This window comes from Rhinopithecus roxellana, chromosome 6 (assembly GCF_007565055.1).
Source record: "Rhinopithecus roxellana isolate Shanxi Qingling chromosome 6, ASM756505v1, whole genome shotgun sequence".
NCBI lineage: Eukaryota > Metazoa > Chordata > Mammalia > Primates > Cercopithecidae > Rhinopithecus > Rhinopithecus roxellana.
Window position 1 is genome coordinate 83607576 of NC_044554.1, and position 21605 is coordinate 83629180.

General features: G+C 37.3%; 1 protein-coding gene across 1 annotated transcript in view; it reads left to right on the forward strand.

Annotated features, from left to right (window-relative positions):
* Positions 1-21605, forward strand: part of ABCA13 (ATP binding cassette subfamily A member 13) — a 520700-nt gene that overhangs the window by 15951 nt on the left and 483144 nt on the right. Inside the window, exons 2-4 of the mRNA XM_010374424.2 lie at positions 5219-5312; positions 6628-6751; positions 21143-21294. Of these exons, the coding sequence (XP_010372726.2) occupies positions 5219-5312; positions 6628-6751; positions 21143-21294 (370 nt within the window). The remainder of the gene's footprint in view (positions 1-5218; positions 5313-6627; positions 6752-21142; positions 21295-21605) is intronic.

Below are 21605 nucleotides of genomic sequence, written 5' to 3' on the forward strand. Positions count from 1 at the left end.
ACAATCTCTTTTTTCACTCATTTGTTTATATCTTTTTTTGAGCCCTTGTATTCTGAATATTTGTCCTTATTAAAGTGTTCTTCTTAATGAGGCACTTGTAAAGAAATTCTTCATTTTGTTTGAGTTGTTTCTTAGCCAGGCAAGCTTTATAACTTTATTTGGTTTGCTTTATCTGTTTTTGTTGGTTTCTTTCCTTCCTAATGTTTAGATAGGAGTTGTGCACTTTGTTTTATTGCCACCCATGCTTGGGGAGTTCAGCCCAGGTATTATATTTGTTCTTGACTCTCTTTTCAATAAATCTGGGACGAGTTTTATTTCTCCTTCAATATCTAGTGTGATCCCTGAGCATATCCTGTGTGCTCTAATCATCTATGGAAGGAGAATATTGCAAATGGTCAGGAGGGCCAGGGAGAAGAGTGAGGGAAATCATCTGAGATGCAATACAACCTTTATTAGACCAGTTGGGCTCTCTACTCTCCTTTAAAAAATTGTTAAACATTTTATGTCATGTTCAGTTCATCTAGTTGTGGAAATTGCTCTCCAGCTTTGGATTCTTCTCACATTTTGTATGTAGTCCTGGAGGCTTCCCCAAGAGTCAACCTCATTGTTCACTTTCCATGTTTATTTGATCATTCTCAGTAGCAGTTTTTCCAACTCGTCTATCAGAAGCAGGAGATAAGGAGACTCCTTTGGGGTGCTCATCTCCATGGATGGGTATTGGGGATAGTTACCAGGATTGTGAGGGGACTTTGTTATATCTTTAGAGATTGTCAACTGAGTCCAGGTTGAGGCATGGTAAGCTTATCTAATCTGCTCTAGAAACTTTTTTTTTTTTTTTTTTTTTTTTACGTTCTGGTAGTTTTTTTGTGTTAGGCAAATACAAGTTTATTCCTGCCTCCTCTAATTTATTTTCTTTTCTCTCCCCCACCCCACCCATTTTGTCTGAAAGAAGAAAAAGTCTGTGAGGAAGTTTCAATGTATCCTTTTATGCAGAAGTCCTTTTTGTGTACATGTTCAGCTGTATGTATTGCTAATGTCTTCCCAAATGCCACTGTGGCTCAGCTGTGTTGATGGAACCATGGAAAGGTTTATATTCATGCTCCGGCCACAGGGTGAGAGGAATGGGAGTGGAACAGGGATCTGCGCGTCCACGAAATTCATGGTGAGAAGTGCCTTGCGGATGGGAAGCGCCCGGGTACAGGACTGAGCACTTCCACACTCTGCTGGCGGGAGCTTCTCTTCTGGAAGAGTAGGAGGGCTTTGTGGTGGTTTGGTAGTGGGGGGCATTATTTTGTTAACTGCTAATAGGTTTACCAGACGGTTATTTTTCTTGAGAGGAGAGACTGTGGCAGCGTCGGCGTCAGTGCCATTTGGATAGCAGAAGTGCCAGTTTCTGCTTCTGCTTGGGTCACTTCCTGGTGTTAAGAAGTCAGCACTGGACGGTCTGAGATGTGGGAGATACGGCGAAATCCTAGCATTAATCAGACAGCATTCCTATTTAACAGGGATAGGATTCAAAATGTTAAGCAAGATTCAAGGATAATAATGATACATAAGAAGAAAAACGTCACATAAAAATGTGATGAGAAAGGGAAGGCTGCCTTTGCACCCCTGGAGAGAAATAGTCTTATGAAAGGGTGATTCACTCACGCACAATGGAAAATGACGCGGCAGAACTGGTGTCTGGCTGCTTTTCTCTTGAATGGAGCAACTTCAGACTCAGAACAATGAAAGATATTTTTTCACTTGTGCTTTTCAGAAGGGCCAGTGACCAGCTTGTAAATAAAACACTCTGAGATATTGTTTTTTAGGTTTAATTGGAATTCTGTTATTATTTCAAGATCCTTAGAGATCTCAACGATAAGATTTTCTTCCAATATTATTTTCATTTGAAACGAGAGACTGTTGATTTTTAAGACTGGACTGATAAATGCTTGTGATTTTAGAGTTGCTACTGACTATTTTAATTTGGCTTTGGCAGGGTCCTTTAAATGATATTGTCTTGGTGTGAAGGGAGCAACATCCAGATACTATAAATAATAGATTGATAAATTAATGGCATGAAAGATTTAGACAATAAAAAAGCAAATACAAAATTGGAGAAAATATTTGTAATACTATAAGCCATGAAAAGGCTGAATTCTTTAACTAAACAACTAAATAGAAAAGGATGATTTTTAAGTCAGTAAAAATAAAGAACAACTTAATAGAAAAATAGGAAACTGGAAGAACAAAGAATTAATAGGCAAGGAATTATTATATGCTTAAATTATGAAAAATGCTTGATCTTAGTAATTAAAGTTATCAGTATGTTTTTGCATATCAGCTTGACAAAAAATTAAGTTTGTTAATCCTAGGTGTTATTGAAAGTGTAATCAGAGTAAATGATAATTGGTTTAGTTTTTAAGGAGGGCATTTTGGTTATATCCATCCAAATTAAAAATCCACATTAAAAATCATATACACTTTAGTGCAGTAATCCCATTTAGCAATGGTACCTCATGGATATACTTACAAAAGTCTGCCAAATATGTAAAATAAAACCTCATGAAGTTAAAAGTTGGGATTCACTGAATTGCGTCTACTTGATTTCATAATGTGCATTGGTTTTAGTATGTTGCTGTTCTGTTATCTGTAATCAACTATAATAGAGTAATATATTTGATGGTTTTGGACCAAAATGCATGCTACACATGTGTCTGACTTTGATGGCCTTTACCTTTTCAAGAAAACTGTTGCAAATTTGAGCAAAATTTTCCTAGTTGTAATATTTTAATAGTGTCATGTAATGTAAAACATTTAGAAATACTCCTAAGAGAGTTTTCAATGTCAAGCAGAAATGATTCTTTTCTGAGTAAATACCACCCTAATTGATAAAAAAAAAAAAAAAAAAAAACAAAAAGAAAAACCTCATGATATCACTGGCCCCAAAGAGAAAAACATGCAAATTTTCATGATGAAGTGATTGGTTAAATAAATAAAATCCTACAGTGGAATATTATGTAGTCGTTAAAAGTAAGGAGGTGGAACTATAAGTGCTGTTGTGGAAAATTGGTTCTAACACATAACACATATACATGTATTTTGTAAATAGATAGTTTATCCTATAGGAGAGTGGTTGTAATTTTTGTGTTCTTTTAAAATTTCTCAACCATACATATGTTTGTTTACATATTTATAATGTCAAAAGTTATATGAGTCTTGGGTCTATAAACCATTTTCTGTTTTCTTTATAACTGCTTGTCTTAAAAATAGCTATCATATGTTATTAAAAATGAAAAAGAATAAAAAACCAAGAAAATTATGTGTTTATTCTTCTTAATGCTATCAAGTTATCATTTAATATGAGGTATATTTTTTATTTTGCTTATGTATATTCAGTCAGAATTAATGATAGAATCTTCCCCCACCACCTCTCTACCCCAATACTCCTGTAACTTATTAATTTGTTACAGAGAATGACCAAAATGACTTAAATAAATAGTTATTTCCTGAGTGTCCTTGACCTTTCTTTATAGTTTAATTGTGGTCCCTTGAACCAGAGGGCAATCTGCAGGCATTTTCTTTGTTATCAGAATGTGTGAAACTGGGTTTCAGGACTGTGTCAGAGAACTTTTTAATCATGATGCACTTTTTGGCACAAGAAATACCTTCTCATGGATTATTTCAAAGATGGTGATTTATTTTTAATTTTTAATTTTTTTTTGAGATGGAGTCCCACTCTGTTGCCAGACTGGCATGCAGTGTGTTGCGATCTTGACTCACTACAACCTTCACCTCCCGAGTTCAAGCGATTCTCCTGTATCAGCTTCCCGAGTAGCTGGAATTACAGGTGTGTGCCACCACTCCTGGCTAATTTTTTTTTTTTTTTGGTAGAGATGGGATTTCACCATGTTGGCCAGGCTGGTCTTGAACTCCTGACCTCAAGTGGTCCGTCTGCCTCAGCCTTCCAAAGTGTTGGGATTACTGGTGTGAGTCACCATGCTCGGCCAAAGAGGGTGATTTCTTTTCTTCTTTAATTACACCAGGGATGGAAAAACTCTTTTCCACCTGTGTTTTGTCTTGATGGCTTTAGGCCACTCATCTGGTCACATTTAGATCTGCTTACAGAGAAGGATTACTGCAATGGGATATGACCACGGCAGTTCAAAGAATGAAGAAACCAAAGTGACCAGAAGTTCATGTTAGTTCAAAACATTATAACTGGGAATCTGAAACAGTAAGACATCCTCTTTGGTGTTTGATGGAGCATTCTTAACTTGCAGATTTTTAGGTTTCTGTTTGTGCATTTATTCAATAGCTTGCCTATTTTTTGTCTGGCTATAAACTTTTGCATTTGTAAAATGATGTCATCTGAATTCAGTACAAGAGTATCCACCATAAAACAAGTAAAGAACGATGACAGTAAAATTAATTTTATGATAATTGAGGCTTTTCTATTAATTTTTTGAGCTATACCTTATAGTTGGTGATTTTTTCCTCAAATGATTAAATTCCATGTGTCAATGGCAGTTCATTTTCTTTTAACTTTGAAAATTTAAGGTTGTACAAATTATTGCAATCATTTCGAGTAGCTCTTTTGTAGTCTGTGTCAAGAGATTTTACTCCAGTAATCTTAGTTTTAGGAGTTTATTCTAATTTTAAGACAATTCAAATGAAATATTATTTATACACAAAATGTTCTTTAATAGAGGAATGTGTGAATTATGGTGTATTCATTAGGTAAGAATTTTATGCAACAAGTAAGCTGATAGTTATAAACCTCATGAGGCAATATTGAAAAATATGCATAAAAAGAAGGAAAATGAGAAGTGGATGCTACCACCAAAGCCAGCAAAATATCTATTTGGGTAAAAAAGTCAGAAACATTAAAGAAATTAGAAAAATAAAAATAGTTGCTATATTGAAGTATGGGAAATATGGGTGAAGTTATTTATTTCTTTAATTTCTCTAATGTTATAAGTTCTGCAATAAATAAAAGTGTGCAGAAAAAGGAAAGAAGCAAAGCTGGGTCTGATGGGAGAAGAACAAGAAGATGACACAGTCACAGATCTGGATGCAATGATAAATAAACTAGGCCTTTTCTGTGGGATCCTGTCCCAAATGACTGTTCTGAGACACAAAGCAGGGATTACAATGACCTCCTTCAATAGATGAAAATATTGTAATATTTTACAATTTATTCAAGTGGTATTGTTTTTTTAAAAAATTTTTCTAGGTCCTTTTCCTTGCTGAATTCTTCTGGCCTTGTATCCTGTTTATAATTCTGACAGTACTTCGTTTTCAAGAACCTCCCAGATACAGAGATATTTGTAAGTTTTACTTTTTATATGCTTTTTGAATTAATCTTTGGAGAAAAAAACTCATAGCACTCTTTCTTGTGTTTTATAAACTCTGAATGCTGAGTAAAACAAATAGGTAGGGTTTCATTATGACAATAACAACATATCTGGAGTACATGTCAATAAACCACAATTTAGGTTTTGTCTTTTAAGAATGATATTTACACAGGTTCACTCAATCTAGCACACAGATTTATTCTTCTAATTAAAACTAACACAGTTTGGGAATAGGTAAATAGCCATTACAAATATAGAAAGAGTAGAAGAAGTATAAGTGGGAGATGCATTGCATAGTTTACCAGCATGATATTGATAGTAATGTTGATGGTGATGATGATGGTGGTGAGAAAATAATGATGCTGATGATATGATGATGATGGTGAAGATGGTGATGATGGAGATGATGGTGATGATGATGATAGAAATGATGATGGTGATGATAGTTATAATGGTGATGAAGATGATGATAGTGGTGATGGTGATGATAGAGATGATAGTAATGAAGGTGATGATGATGGAGATGATGATGATAGAGATGATAGTGATGATGGTGATAATAATAGAGATAATAGTAATGATGATGAAGGCGATAGTGATGATGGTGATGACAATAGTGGTGATCTTGATGGTAATAAAGATGATAGTAATAATGATGGAGATGATGATCAGGAAAATAGTGATGATGGTGATGATGGTGATGGTGGTGTGAAGGAAGGATATGGTTGGGGATGTGTAAACAGCAAGTTATCCACAGAGGTGGCTATTTTCTAGTGACGTTTGTCCTGAAAAGTCCTATTCTGTGTAGAAAGACTTTTTTTGTGTTACCCAATATTTAACAACTATATTTAAGCATTAAGAATTCAACTGGCATTAATCTTGAAGTTTTTGCTAAAACTAAAAACTCCTACATTTTTATATGAGATGGGAAGAAGCATCCTTTTTATTCTTCCTTCTCACAGCTTGTTCATAGATAGCTGTGTCTGGAAGCTTGGCTGTGCATGAGAGGTATTTCCACTCGGTCAATGGGGAAGCTCGTAAATCCTGTAGCTATGGCTGCTCAGAGCCATTCTGCCTTGAAACATGCATACTGACCCTGGAAGAAAGGTGTTAGATATGAAGATGTTTCATTTTGTTTGATTTTTTTTGTCTGAGTCCTTAGATCTTCTTTAAATTAACAGCAAGGTTAATAATATAACAATATATTATATTACAATTTCAACTCAACAGGAATTCCATTTCTGGTAGTAGGTATGTGGACTTATTTCTTCTTCGCATCTATTTCTAGGTTATTTGCAGCCCCGAGATCTGCCCAGCCGTGGTGTTATCCCCTTTGTTCAAAGCCTTCTTTGTAACACTGGATCAAGGTGCAGGAACTTCAGCTATGAAGGGTCGATGGAGCATCATTTTCGGTGAGAGAAGCACAAAGATCTTTTTCAGAAATCTCAGAAAGCTGATACGTAGGACAGGCCTCTGCTTTTTGTAAAGCCTCGATAATTTGGGATAGGTCAGAGATCATGAGAAGTATAGAAATTAAAGTTTTATTAAATTCAGAGTCACATAATTCTGGCTCCAACTAATGGTTAGCTTCCAGCAGGAGATCTTTCCACTGCCACTTGCAGGACTCGCAGGGTAATAACTGATTAGCAAATGCCATTTGCATGTGATAATTTGTTTTCTGTAGGTGAAAACTATGACTTCAAAATTACTTGTCTAGCAGACTTTTCATTTTCGTGCCACATGCCCCTAGAACAATTATTTTTTGAGCTACCTACTGGGTTTTTTCTACCATGCTATTAGTTGACCAGAATCCTGTCCCTAGCTGACAGCAAATAAAAACTGGGCAGTACTGCTTTATTTGTCATAAACCACCTAAATGGACTACAGGACAGGTAAGCTGCCTTCTCTGAGTCTCTGAATGCTGAGCTATGCAACTGACACTGTAGTTGGCCTTAAAACTCAAGAAGAGAAGGAGAAGAAGAGACAAAGTGAGGGGGTTTCACTTGGGGGATCCTGAATGCCCTGGAAACTTCTCCCAGGTGAAGTTAGGAAGGGAAGGAAGTGACTAGTTGATTATGAGAGTTTGCATTTATCAGAGTTTTATTTAATCTGTATTTACTAATATTAAATAATCTAAGATGTTTGAATGTAAAGCAAATGTTGACATATATGATCTTTATCCTTCACCTTTAAGTTACAAGAGGAAAATTAAAAGTTTCCAGAAAATTTTCGGCATATCAGGTACAATATTTATAAATGGTGTTGTGTTAGTTCATTTGGGCTGCTATAATGAATACCATAAACTGTATGGCTTATAAGAAACAAATATTTATTTCTCATAGTTTTGGAGACTGGGAAGTCCAAGATCAAGGTGCCAGCTGATCTGGTATCTGGTGAGAACCCTTTCCATAATAAATGACACCTTCCAGCTGTGTTCTCACATAATGGAAGGGATGAGGCAGCTCTCCAGGGTCTCTTTAATAGGGGCACTAACCCTATTCATGAAGGCTCTGTCCTCATGATCTAATCACCTCCCCTATATCATCTTAGGGGTTACGTTTCAACATAAAAAGTTGGGGATGGGAGATGCCAACTTTCAGACCATAGTAGGTGCTTACTTTTTCTGAGACAAATCATACAGAAATATGATATAAAGAGGCTCATTTGAAAATACTGCAAAGTCATAACCCTGAAAAGTTCAATGGCCTTTTCTTGAATGTGTGGAGAAGGGAAATATACAAAACTGTCTTTCTTGGAAGCATTAGAAGAGCTTGAGACTTAGCAATGTCTTTGTTTCAAGTCTTCTTACATCTCTTCCTTACTTGGAATGGGAAGTTTAAATGATGTTGAAGTGGAAAGGATATGATTTTGTGGCTAAACAATACTGGCTCTGTTACCTTTGGTTCTGTGAATCTGTGCAAATTAATTAACCTCTCTGAATCTGTTCACTCACTTTAAGTTTTGTGAATGTTAAAAACAAATATAGAAAACATCTAGCACAACGTATGGCACAGAGGCATTCAACCAATGGGAGTTAATAATAACAAATTCTTATTACTATGGCTGTAACAATTATAAAAATACTACTTGAAGACCAGGTGTGGTGGCTCACACCTGTAATCCCAGCACTTTGGGAGGCCGAGGCAGGCAGATCGCCTGAGACAAGGAGTTCAAGACCAGCCTGGCCAACATAGTGAAACCCTGTCTCTACTAAAAATATGAAAAAATTAGCCGATGTGGTGGCGGGTGCCTGTAATCCCAGCTATTGGGGAGGCTGAGGCAGGAGAATTGCTTGAACCCAGGAGGGGGAGGGCGCAGTGAGCCAAAATCGTGTCACTGCACTCCAGCCTGGGTGATAGAGCGAGACTCAGTCTGAAACAAACAAAAAACCCAAAATTACTTGATACCAGGAAATAATCGACCTTCGTTTTCTTTGTGTTTTTCTACGTCAACATCCTCATTTCAATGTGCAGAAATTCAGGGGTTATAAAAGCAACCTGATGAGATTCTTCACCTAACATTCTGAGAGTGGTAGTCAGGTTAATAGTTCACCAGCATTGCAAAGCCTTTAACTTTGAGAACCAAGAATGAAATTCCTCACCTTGTCTAGTAGCGCCCAAGGAAGAGGTATAAGAAATACAAAATAAAATAGGGAAAGGAAATTTTAAGGAGTAAGGAAAGAGGGGAGAGGGAGAAAGGAGACAAGGAAGAGTGAAGCATGCTGTCAATAGACCTGGCCACTCGACCAAGTAGATTTCATGTGTTTTCATATTGGAGCAACTGTGGATTCAACTGAAGTTCAAACCCATAAATAAAGACTCCTTCCTGATTATTTTGTGGTAATTGTCTCGGTTTAAAAACACCTGAAAGCACCTGGGTGCAGTGGCTCAGGCCTGTAATCGCAGTTCTTTGGGTGGCCCAGGTGGGCGGATCACGAGGTGAGGAGTGTGACACCACCCTGGCCAACACAGTGAAACCGCATCTTTGCTATAAATACAACACTTAGCTGGGCGCGGTGGCGGGCGCCTGTAGTCCCAGGTACTCAGGAGGCTGAGGCAGGAGAATTGCTTGAACACGGGAGGCAGAGGCTGCGGCAAGCCGAGATTGCGCCACTGCACACCAGCCTGGGCAACAGAATGAGAATCTGTCTCCAAAAAACCCCCCAAAAACAAAAAACAAACAAACAAACAAGCAAACAAAAGCCAAAAATACAAAAACAAAAAAATCTGAAAGCAAGTGTCACAGTTAATGTAGTTCATAAGTTTCCATGACCTTTCTAATTCCTCAGGTAAGTTCACTTCGGGCAGAAATCCCAGGTACCATCTGATGTAGTTTACGATTATGAAAATCAGCTTCCTCATTCCTGCTTTTGTTGGGGGGTTTCCCCTTCATTTTAACAAGAGGATTTCAGAAACATGAAGCACTGCAGGCAACAGAACTGGATATTCTTGCTAGTGTTAGTGGTCACTCCTATTTCGTTTAGTTTAAAATGCTTTGTAATGCGAATATGCCGTCTAAACCCGCCCCTCACTTACCTTTCACTGTCTGCCTACCTTCGGGAGGCTGATCGCCACACCCATGCCGGGGCACGCCCACCCTTGGTCTACAGCACCCGGTGCCTTGCCTTCTCGGCTTTGGTTGGGTGACCTTTCATTTGCAGTTTCTTGAAATGTTTCCAGCCATTTCCTACTGGTCTCATTTGGTGGTCATCAATATTTTTATTTATTTTTTTGTCCATCCTCAAACATGCCCAGATACCCCGAGGATCATCTGACCCTCTCTGCCTCTTTTGCAGCAACCATACTGCCTGGTTCTCAGCCTTCTTTGATTATCACCTGCTGCCGCCTCACCTCAGCTTCTCAGTTTGCTTTTCACTCTCTTGACGCTCTTTTTTTTTTTTTTTTTTTTTTTTGAGACGGAGTTTTGCTCCTGTTGCCCACGCTGGAGTGCAGTGACACGATCTCGGTTCACCGCAACCTCCAACTCCTAGACTTATAATTTTTTGTTGTTGTTGTTGTTGTTGAGACAGAGTCTGGCTCTGCTGCCCAGCACTGCAACCTCTGCCTTCCGGGTTCAAGCGATTCTGCTGCCTCATCCTCCTGATTAGCTGGGACTACATTGCCCAGACTAATGTCCTAGAGTGTTTCCCCAATGTTTTATTCTATTAGTTTCATAGTTTCAGGTCTTAGATTTAAGTCTTTAACCAATTTTGATTTTTTTTTTTTTTTTTTTTTTTTTAGTGTGGCAAGCGATAGGGGTTTAGTTTCATTCTGCGTATGGATATCCACTTTTCTCAGCAGCATTTATTGAAGAAACTGTTCTTTCCTCATTGAATGTTCTTGGAGCCTTTGTAAAAAATGAGGACTGTAGTGTGTGGATTTATTTCTGGGTTCTCTGTTCTGTTCCATTGGTCTCTGTGTCTGTTTTCATGCCAATACCATGCTGACTTGGTTACTAAAGCTTTGTAGTATATTTTGAAGTCAGGTAATGTGATGCCACTAGCTTTGCTCTTTTTGCTCAGGATTGCTTTGGCTATTTTAGATCTTTGTAGTTGCAAATAAACCTTAGGATTTTTAAAAAATGATTTTTTCCCCTATTTTTATGAAGAACATCTTTGGTATTTTCATAGCGATTGCATTGAGTCTGCAGATTGCTTTGGGGAGGATGGACATTTTAACAATATTGAGTCTTCCAATCCATGAACATGGAACATCTTTCTAATTTTTGTGTGTGGTCTTCAATTTCCATCATCAGGGTTTTATAGTTTTCATTGCAACGATTTTTTACTTCTTTGGTTAGGTTTATTCCTAGGTATGCTATTTTATTGGTAGCTATTATAAATGAGATTGCTTTCTTGGTTTCTTTTTCACATTGTTCACTGTTAGTGTATATAAATGCTATTGATTTTTCTGTTAATTTTGCATCCTGCAACTTTACTGAATTTGTTTATCAGTTCTAATAGTTTCTTGGTGGAGTCTTTAGGTTTTTCTAAATATGAATCATGTTATATGCAAACAAGGATAATTTGACTTCCTCCTTTCCAATTTGGATGCACGTTATTTCTTTCTGTTGCTGGATTGTTCTGGCTGGGACTTCCAGTATTATGTTGCATAAAAGTAGTGAAAGTGGGCATTCTTGTTCCAAATCTTAAAGAAAAGATCTTCAGTTTTCCCCGATTCAGTATGATAGTAGCAGTGATTTTGTCATATAAGGTGTTTATTGTGCTTGACTGTGTTCCTTCTATATCCAGTTTTTGAGAGTTTGTATCATAAAGGAATGTTGAATTTTATCTAATGCTTTTTCAGCATCTATTGATATGATTGCATAGTTTTTGTCCTTTGTCTTTTGATGTGATGTATCACATTGATTAATTTGCATGTTCTTGCATCCTTGGGGTGGATGAATTCCACTTGGTCACAATAAATGATCTTTTAAATGTAATATTAAATTCAATTTTGTCAGTATTTTACTGAGAAATTTTGCATCTGTGCTCATCAGAAATATTGGCCTCTAGTTTCCTGTTTTGTTATTTTTTGTGTGTATGTCTAGTTTTGGTATCAGGGTAATACTGGCACTGCAGAACGAGTTTGACAGTATTTCTTCCTCTTCAACCTTTTGGATTAGTTTGAGTAGGATTGGTATTAATTCCTGTTTAAATGGTAAAATTTAGCAGTGAAGCCATTGTTTGGGTCCTGAGCTTTTCTTTGAAGGGAGAATGTTTATTACTGCTCTCTTACTACCTGGTATTGATTTATTCAAGTTTTGGATTTCTTTATGGTTCAGTCTTGGTATGCTGCATGTATCTAGGAATCTATTTTTTTCTCAGTTTTTCAATTGAAGAGAACACACAAAAAATAGAAAGATATTCTATGTCCATGGGTTGGAAGAATCAATATTAATAAAATGTCCATACTCTTGGCATGAGCCCTGGAGACAGAGCTTGCAGTGAACCGAGATCATGCCACTGCACTCCAGCCAGGGCGACAGAGCGAGACTCTGCTCCAATGATTCTTTGTTGCTTTTCTGTTTGAATGATCTGTTCAATGCAAAATATGGGGTGTCAAAGTCTCCAGCTGTTATTATATTGAGATCTATCTCTCTCTTTAGCTCTGTTAATATTTGCTTTTTATATATGGATGCTCCACAGTTGGGTGCATTTATATTATTTTATTTATATTATTATATTTATATTACATTTCCCTGTCTGAGAGGTCACATATCTCTGTCACTCCAGGATTTGTCACTGATGACTTATTTATTTTGGTGAGGTTGTGTTTTTCTGGATGTTCTTGATGCTTGTGGATGTTCATCAATGACTGAGCTTTGAAGAGTTAGGCATTTATTCCAATCTTTGCAGTCTGGGCTTGTTTGTACTCATCCTTCTTGAGAGGACTTTCCAAGAATTCAAAGAGGAATAAATGTTGTGACCTAAGCCTGTGGTCACTGCAGTTGTTTCAGCACTAGCTGTTTCATTCCTAAGCCCAAGAATACAGCAACTCTTGGAGGCTCCCAGATAATCAGCCTTGTTGGACTTAGGGAAGTTAAGAGAGCATTCTCTGGGTTACAGGTTGAAGTCTCTTGCTCTCTTCCTTCTGCTTCACCTAATCAGAAGGAGTATCTTTCCACACAGGGCTGCCTGGAATTGGGGGAGGGGTGATGCAGGCACTCCCATGGCACCATGTTGGATCGCAACTGAAACTCATGTTCTTCCTGACCAGTACAGTACTGGGGCTTACCCGAGACCCATGGCCACTACTTCCTGGATGCTGCTGATGTTCATTCAAGGTTCAAGGTCACCTTACTCAGGAGGAGGCCAATTCTGCTGGGACTGAGTCCATCCCATCAGGGCAGCAGATTCTCATCTGGCCTAGATGTGTCTAGAAATGCCATTGGGAAGAAAAAGCCTGGAATCAGGGGCTTCAGAAATCTGCCTATTACTTTATTTTACAGTGGCTGAACTGGTATCCAGCTTGCAAGACAAAGTCCTCTGTAATATTCCTTCTGCCTTCCTCAAGCAGAAGTCTTTCCCCAAGCTCCACTGCCTGGAGTTGGGGAGGGTTGATGTAAGCACTCTAATCGCTACTACAGCTGATATTGCATTGGCACTGCAACTCCCCTGCCTTCAAAACCAGTAGAATACCAGGGCTTATCTAAGGACTGCAGTTCTTGTGGCCTGATTGCCACTCAAATTTGTTTGGGGTCCCAAACCACTTTATCAGCCTGTAGTGAGGCCAGCCAGGACTTGGATACTTCTTGCTGGGGCACAGGATTCTCATCTGGCTCAGGGCTGGTCTAAATGCTCCCTCTGTGGGCACCAGTAGAATTCTTCCCTTTTTTGCATTCTATTGTGACAGGGCAGCACTGACTTTCAGTACAAAGATTCACACTCAGTTTACTCTCCCTCCCTCAAGCACACAGAATCTTTCTCCATGCTGCACTGCCTGGGATTGAGTGAGAAGAGGTAGGCAACAGAAGACTGTCCTTTCTTCTTCAAGGCCTCTTTCCATCTTAAATGTTATGAACATTAAAAAATAAATCTTTGTGTGGACAAATATTTTAATTTTTCTTGGGTTAATACCTAGGAGTAGAATTCTTGGGATAAATGTTTAGTGTATGTTTAGCTATACAATATATGTCCAGGCTGTTTTCCAAAGTGTTGTGCAATTTTATGCTCCCAACATTAATACATAAGAATTCCAGTTGTTCCACATTCTTGCTAACACTTGTTATTATGTTGTTCTCTTGAATTTTAGCCATTATACTGTTGTATTTTGCTTTCTAATTGTAGTTTTAATTTATGTTTTCTTGATCAGAAATGATGTTAAGCATCTTTTTATATGTTTATTGGCCATTTCAATATTTTTTGGGGAAAGTGTTCAAATATTTTATACAATTGATTTTTTATTTTTGGTTTTATTGAATTCTTAGAATTTTTTTTTACATATGCTGGTCACAAGTCTTTAATCATGTGTATACGTATTATACATGTATTGTAAATATTATTTTCTAATTTATGCTCTGTCTTTTGAAGAGCGGGGGTTATTTATTTTGATAAAATATAATTTATCATTTTTTTCTATCTTGATTTGTGCTTTTTGTGTTTTTCTTTAACAAAGAAATATTTGCCTAATATTTTTGAAGATCATTCAGATTTTTTCCTGTATTTTCTTTTAACAATTTTAGCTTTTGTTTACAGGTACAATTTATTTTCAGTTTGTTTCTTTCTATGGTGTGAGGTAACTTTTGAGGTTTATCTTTTTACGTATGTATATACAATTCTAGTAGCATTTGTTGAAAAAACTTCTATTTCATGAAAATACATTGGGACCTTTGTTTAAAATCAATTGATTTGTTAATAGTATGAAGGACTGTGTTTGGACTCTCAGATCTGTAGGTCTCGTTTCACAACATCACAGTATAGCAAGTATTACAATAAAGTGAGCCACATACATTGTTTAGTTTTTCATTGCATATACAATTTATGTTTATATCGTAGTCTATTAAGTTTGCAATAGCATTGTCTAAAAAATGTACATACCTTAATTAAAAGAACACTTTATTGCTAAAAAATGCCCATGATCATCTGAGCCTTCAGTGAGTCAATCTTTTTCCTGGTGAAGATCTTGTTTTGTTGCTGATGACTGCTGACTGATCAAGGTGGTGGTTGCTGGAGATGGAAGTGGCTGTGGCTGTTTCTTTAAGCAAGACAGAAATGAAGTTTACTGCATCATTGACTGTTTCTTTCATGAGATATTTCTCTGTAGCATGTGATGCTGTTTTATAGCATTTACTTACAGTAGGACTTCTTTCAAAATGAGAATCAATCTTCTGAAACTCTGTCAATGACTTACCAACTAATTTTATGTAATATTCTAAATCCTTTGTTATCATTTCAATAATGTCCACAGCATCTTTACCAGAAGTAGATTCCATCTCAAGAAGCCACTTTGCTTGTTTATCCATAAGAAGCAACTCCTCATTCATCAGTTTATTATGAGATTGCAATAATTCTGTTACATTTTAAGGCTCCACTTCTAATAGTAGTTCTTTTGCTATTTCCATCACATCTGCAGTTACTTCCTCCACTGAAGTCTGGAACCCACTCAAAATCATCCATATATTTGAATCACTATCTAGGACTCTATAGCTTTATGAAATGCATTTCTTAAATAATAAGATTTGAAATTTGAAGTTACTTCTTTCTCTACGTGCTGCAGACTGGATGTTTGTTAGCAGGCATGAAAACATTAATCTCCTTGTACATCTTCATTGGAGCTCTTGGATGACTGGCTGCATGATCAATGAGCAGCAATATTTTGAAAACATTTTTTTTTCTGAGCAGTAGGTTTTGACAGTGAGTTTAAGATATTCAGCAAAATATGCTGTAAACAGAGGTGCTGTCATCTAAGCTTTGGTGTTCCATTTATAGAGCACAGACACAGTTGATTTAGCATAATTCTTAAGGGCCCTAGGATTTTTGTAATGGTAAATAAACATTGGCTTCAACTGAAGGTCACCAGCCGTATTAGTCCCTAACAAGAAAGTCAGACTGTCCTTTGAAACTTTGAAGGCAGGCATTGACTTCTCCTCTCTAGTTAATGAAAGTCCTAGATAACATCTTCTAATGCAAGGCTGTTGCATGTACACTGAAAATTTGTTGTTTAGTGTAGACACTAACAGCAATTATTTTAGCGAGATCTTCTGGAGAACTTGCTTCAGGTTCTTTATCAATGCTTACATCTTCACTTTGCACTTTTATGTAAGGGAGATGGTTTATTTCCTGAACCCTCATGAACCAACCTCTGCTAGCTTCAAACTTTTCTTCTGCAGCTTCCTCACCTCTCTCAGCCTTCATAGAACTGGAGAGAATTAGGATTGTTCTCTGGATTAGACTTTGGCTTAAGGAAATGTTGTGGCTGATTTGATCTATCCAGACCTCTAAAACTTTTTCCATATCACTTTCTTATCATTTGTATTTTCACTGGAGTGGCACTTTTAATTTTCTTTAAGAACCTTTTCCTTGCATTCACAACTTCATTAACTGTTAGTGAATTGCATTTATTAACTGCTTGGTGAAAGAGTCCTAGCTTTCAGCCTATCTCAGCTTTTAACATGCCTTCCTCACAGAACTTAATCAGTCTTAATAACTAATAAACACGGGAGGCAGAGGTTGCCAGGAGCTGAGATTGTGCCACTGCACTCCAGCCTGGGTGACAAGAGTGAGACTCTGTCTCTAATAATAATAATAATAATAATTCTACCTTCTGATTTAAAGTGACAGACTTGTGGCTCTTCCTTTCATTTGAACAACTAGAGGTCATTGTAGGGTTATTCATTAGCCTAATTTCAATATCATCATGTCTCAGGGAACAGGAAGGCCTGAGGAGAGGAAGAGAGATGAGGGAATGGCCAATCAGTGGAGCAGTCAGAATACACATAAAATTTATTGATGGAGTTCTCTATCTTATATGGGCATGGCTTGTGGCATCCCCAAGCAATTATGATAGTAATATCAAAGATCACTGATTGCAGAACACAATAGCAGATACAATAATAATGAAGATTTAAAGTACTTTTTGAGGATTACCAAAATGTGACACAAAGACACAAAGTGAGCTTTGGAAAATTGGCGTTGACAGACTTGCTCAATGCAGGGTTGCCATGAACCTTCAATTTGTGAAAAACACAGTATCTCTGAAGGACAGTAAAGCAAAGCATAAAAAAACAAGGTAGGCCTGTACACAATTCAATAATTGTTAGTTTCTTCACAGAGCTGGGCAACCATCATCATAGTTAATTTTAGAAAAATTTCACCAACCCGACAAGAAAATCTAAATGTGTTAGCATACACTTCTCATTTCCTCCCAATCTCCCCCACGCCTAACCTTGGGCATACAACTAAACTACTTTCTGTCTCTATAGATTTTACCATTCTGGACATTTCCTACATATAGAATTTGTATAAGTTATAGGCTTTGTTTGGTGACTGACCTCTTTCATTCAGCACAATGTTTTTAAGGTTCATTCGTGTTGTAGCATCTAAAATACTTCATTTTAAAACTGAGGATCAACTAATATTCCATTGTATAGATATAGGACATTTTCTTTATCTTTTCCTCTGTTGAAGTACATTTGAGTTGTTTCTACTTTTAGGCTATTATGAATAATGCTGGAATATTCATGTGCAAGGTTTAAAAAAAGTATGTTTTTGTTTCTCTTGGGTATATGCTAGGTCATATGATAACTCTATGTCTAACATTTTGAGAAACTGTCAGATTGTTTTCCAACGTAGCTCTACCATTTTCCTCTCCCATCATCAGTGGTATAAAGGTTCAATTACTCCACATTCTCACCAATACTTATATTTCCGTTCTTTAGATTGTAGCCATCTAGGTGGATATAAGGAGTTACCCCATTGTGATTTTTATTTACATTTCCCTAATGGTTTATTATGTTGATAAACTTTTTATGTAGTTTTTGGCCATTTGTATATCTTCTTTGGAGAAATGTCTATTCAAATCTTTTGCCCACTTTTAATTGGATTATTTGTCTTTTTATTATAAAGTAGTAAGAATTCTTCATATATTTTACAGACAAGTCCCTTATTGGACATATGACTTCCACATCTTTTCCCCACCATTTTTTGGGTTGTTTTTCCACTTTGTGATTGTGTTTTTGAAGTAAAAGTTTTAATTTTCATGAAGTCCAACTTACCTATTTTTTTCTTTTGTTGTTTGTGCTTTTGGTGTCATATCTAAAAGGCTCAGCCTAATCTACAATCATAAAGATTTACTGCTATATTTTCTTCTAACAGTTTTACAGTTTAGCTTTTACATTTTAGCCTATTATCCATTTTGAGTTGACTTTTGTGTATGATGTGAGGAAGGGATGGTTACAACTTCATTCTTTTGCATGTGGATATGCAGTTGTCCTAAAGGGTTACCTTCTATCTATAGATTAGTTTTGAGAGAATTAACATTTTAAAAACATTGAATCATCCAATCCATGAGCATGATATAGCTCTCCATTTATTTTAAGCTTTCTTGAATTTCTCTCAGGATTTTTTTTGTAGCCCTCAGTTCTATGTATATTTCATTAAATGTATTCCTAAGTAGTTAATATTTTTTTGGTATTATTTTAAACATTTTGATTTCTCAAAGAACTAAGAATAGAACTACCACTGTATACAACAATTTCATTACTGAATGTCTATCCAAAGGAATATAAATCATTATATTAAAAAGATATCTGCTCTTGTGTATTTATTGTAGCACTATTCACAAGAGCAAAGTTATGGAATTGACCTAGTACTGTCCTCCAATCCTTCCTCTCTGGCATAGATAAATGGGAGCAGTAATGTGAGTCAGCCATAACAGCCTTCTTAGGAGAATTATTTCTGCCTTTGGATCTACTTAGAAATAATTCTCATTTGATAAGAATTTGTCCTGCTTACCTAAGCAAAAATTAACAAAAATTGTGATAGAAAGAATAATCATATTGCTTCACATTCCTTGCTTATTCTTGTAGTCCTTATGCTGAAAATGTGCATATCTCAGTATTAGTCTCACCACTGCCACACCTCTTCATGCTTATTTACGCAGTGCTGGGTGCTGGATGCTCCTCACACCATCCTATTAGGTGGGTAATATTTTGATCTTATTTTAAAGATAATCTCCCAAGTGTGACACTGCTTTAAAAACATTTTGACTCCAAGGGAGCTTTCATTGGGTCTAAGTTTTCTCATCTTCACACTGAGGAAGGGACCTGAATAATGATTTCCAAGGCCCCATTCACTTCTGACAACCTCAAGTGGATCCTTCACAGAATTGCAGGGATGTCTCTGGGTGCAGTAGTGGTCCTGGCCCTTTGAAGGGGTGATTCTCCGTGCCAGTCTGAGGGCTGAGAAAGTTCAGTTATCTGCTCAGTGGCCTTCTCTTGTCCTCCCCACTGTAATCTCTTTTATCCCCCACCTTCGCTTTGCAGGTCTTTTCCTAGCCTGGCAGGTTAAGCACTACCTCATAAAAGTCTCAATAAAGACCTGTACTTAGAAAGGAGGAAACTGCTCTCCACCCAAATCCTATTATAGCTCTGGGATTTCCCTGCAACTCTGGAATTCACCATCTCTCTCTCACACACACACACAAATTAACATTTAATCAAAGATTTTCATGTATTTTTCTGCTATAAACATTTCTTATGTCAATGATAGTTCCTAATCTGGTCTTAAGGACAAATTGAAGTACTTTTGAGATAATAACTAGAAAAAGAACGTAAAGCCTGCTTATTATTACCAGGGAAACTCATCTTGAATTACATCGATTTCTATAATCTGATAATTCTATGGTTTCCCAGGCAAATGTCATGTTTGGGTGAAGCAAGAGAGTTTGAATCATGGTTCACAGCTTTCAGAGGTCATTTTTAGCCTTTAATGTGAGGCCTCAGCAGATAAGTAGTTTCTTGTTGTGCTTCTGAAATTCTGATCCACTCAAGTTGAAGGCCACACTTAAAAGGTAAGATTTCTGGCTGGGCATGGTGGTTTATGCCTGTAATCCCATATTTTGGAAGGTCAAAGTGGGAGGATCACTTGAGGCCAGGAGTTCAAGATCAGCCCGGGCGATATAGCAAGATCCTCTTTCTACCTTTTTTTTTTTTTTTAAAGCAAAGCAAAACAAAACAAAACCAGGTGAGATTTCTGTTGAGTGTATGTAGCAACCACCTGTAGTAGAAGGTCATCTGAGCCAGTGCTCAGTTCTCTGGTCTCCAGACCCAGTTTTGCTGCAAACAGTCTGTTTGCTTTTAGCAAATTCACTTTGATTATCTGGGCCACATTTCCTCATCTCTAAATAGCTGACTTGAAAGTCATTGAATTTATTTTATTCATCAATAAATGTTGAACCTGCTTTGACTTCATTATAGATTGTGAGAATTAAGTGATAATATTTGTGGAAGAGATTTACTGTAACTCTTTGTGATGTAAGCTTCGTTATTCTTTCATGGTAGATTTACATGTAGACAACTGTTAATTCATTTTCACTATGTTCTCTAATTTGTAAAATAAAGGTGTGGAATTAAAAAACTAAAACATTCCCCATAATTGTCTCTGTCTCCTCCTCATGCAGGGATCATATCATGTCTGTACTGTTCACTGATGTGTTTATTGCACTGCACATCACTGATGTGCAGGGCATGCTGTATAATATGTGTCAAATAAATTAAAAAGAAAAGGCTTATAAACATAAAATGGCTGAGCTTTCAGATAATACAGAGAATGAAAACAATTTTCTAATTTTAAATTTGTGAAGATTTTTAAAATAACGATTTCTCTTTTGGATGAGGGTCAGGTAAAATGGGCTCTCAGGGTAGATGATGGGAGCGTAAATTGGTACCAAGTTTAATTGAAAACAATTTGGGCCGGGCGCGGTGGCTCAAGCCTGTAATCCCAGCACTTTGGGAGGCCGAGACGGGCGGATCACGAGGTCAAGAGATCGAGACCATCCTGGCTAACACGGTGAAACCCCGTCTCTACTAAAAAATACAAAAAAACTAGCCGGGCGAGGTGGCGGGCGCCTGTAGTCCCAGCTACTCGGGAGGCTGAGGCAGGAGAATGACGTAAACCCGGGAGGCGGAGCTTGCAGTGAGCTGAGATCCGGCCACTGCACTCCAGCCTGGGCGACAGAGCAAGACTCTGTCTCAAAAAAAAAAAAAAAGAAAAGAAAACAATTTGGTATCACGAATCTTAAAAAATGCCAAGGAAACTTATTATTGTTAAAGAGCTTCATTTGCAGTATTTATTCTGTTTAAAGTTTGTCTAGGTTCCAAACTGCAGCTGACCCCAAGAAAGTCAACAACCTGGCCTTTTTAAAAGAGATACAAGACCTGGCCGAGGAAATTCATGGAATGATGAACAAGGCAGAAAACTTAAAAAGACTTTGGGCAGAAAGATCCAACACTCCAGGCAAGTAAATCTCTCATAACTGTGACACTACCCACTTGGACACAGCTTAGGGAGAGCTGTGGAGGCTGTGGGAACCCAGAATGTTTTAAAAACGCCGAACTCCTGCCTGTGCTAAACTGTCATTGTGAGTCTTTGATGGATGAGGCCAGCACCTGTAGACGGTTGTAGAGGGTGGAGCTGGATTCTCTCTCCTCAACCCCCTGGAAAGGCACCTTGTGCAGTGCACACACTGCACAACCTTCAAAGGGCTGCAGACCATCCTGACTTTGTCTCCACAGTTACCTTCTCACCACTCTGCCTACTCCTTTACA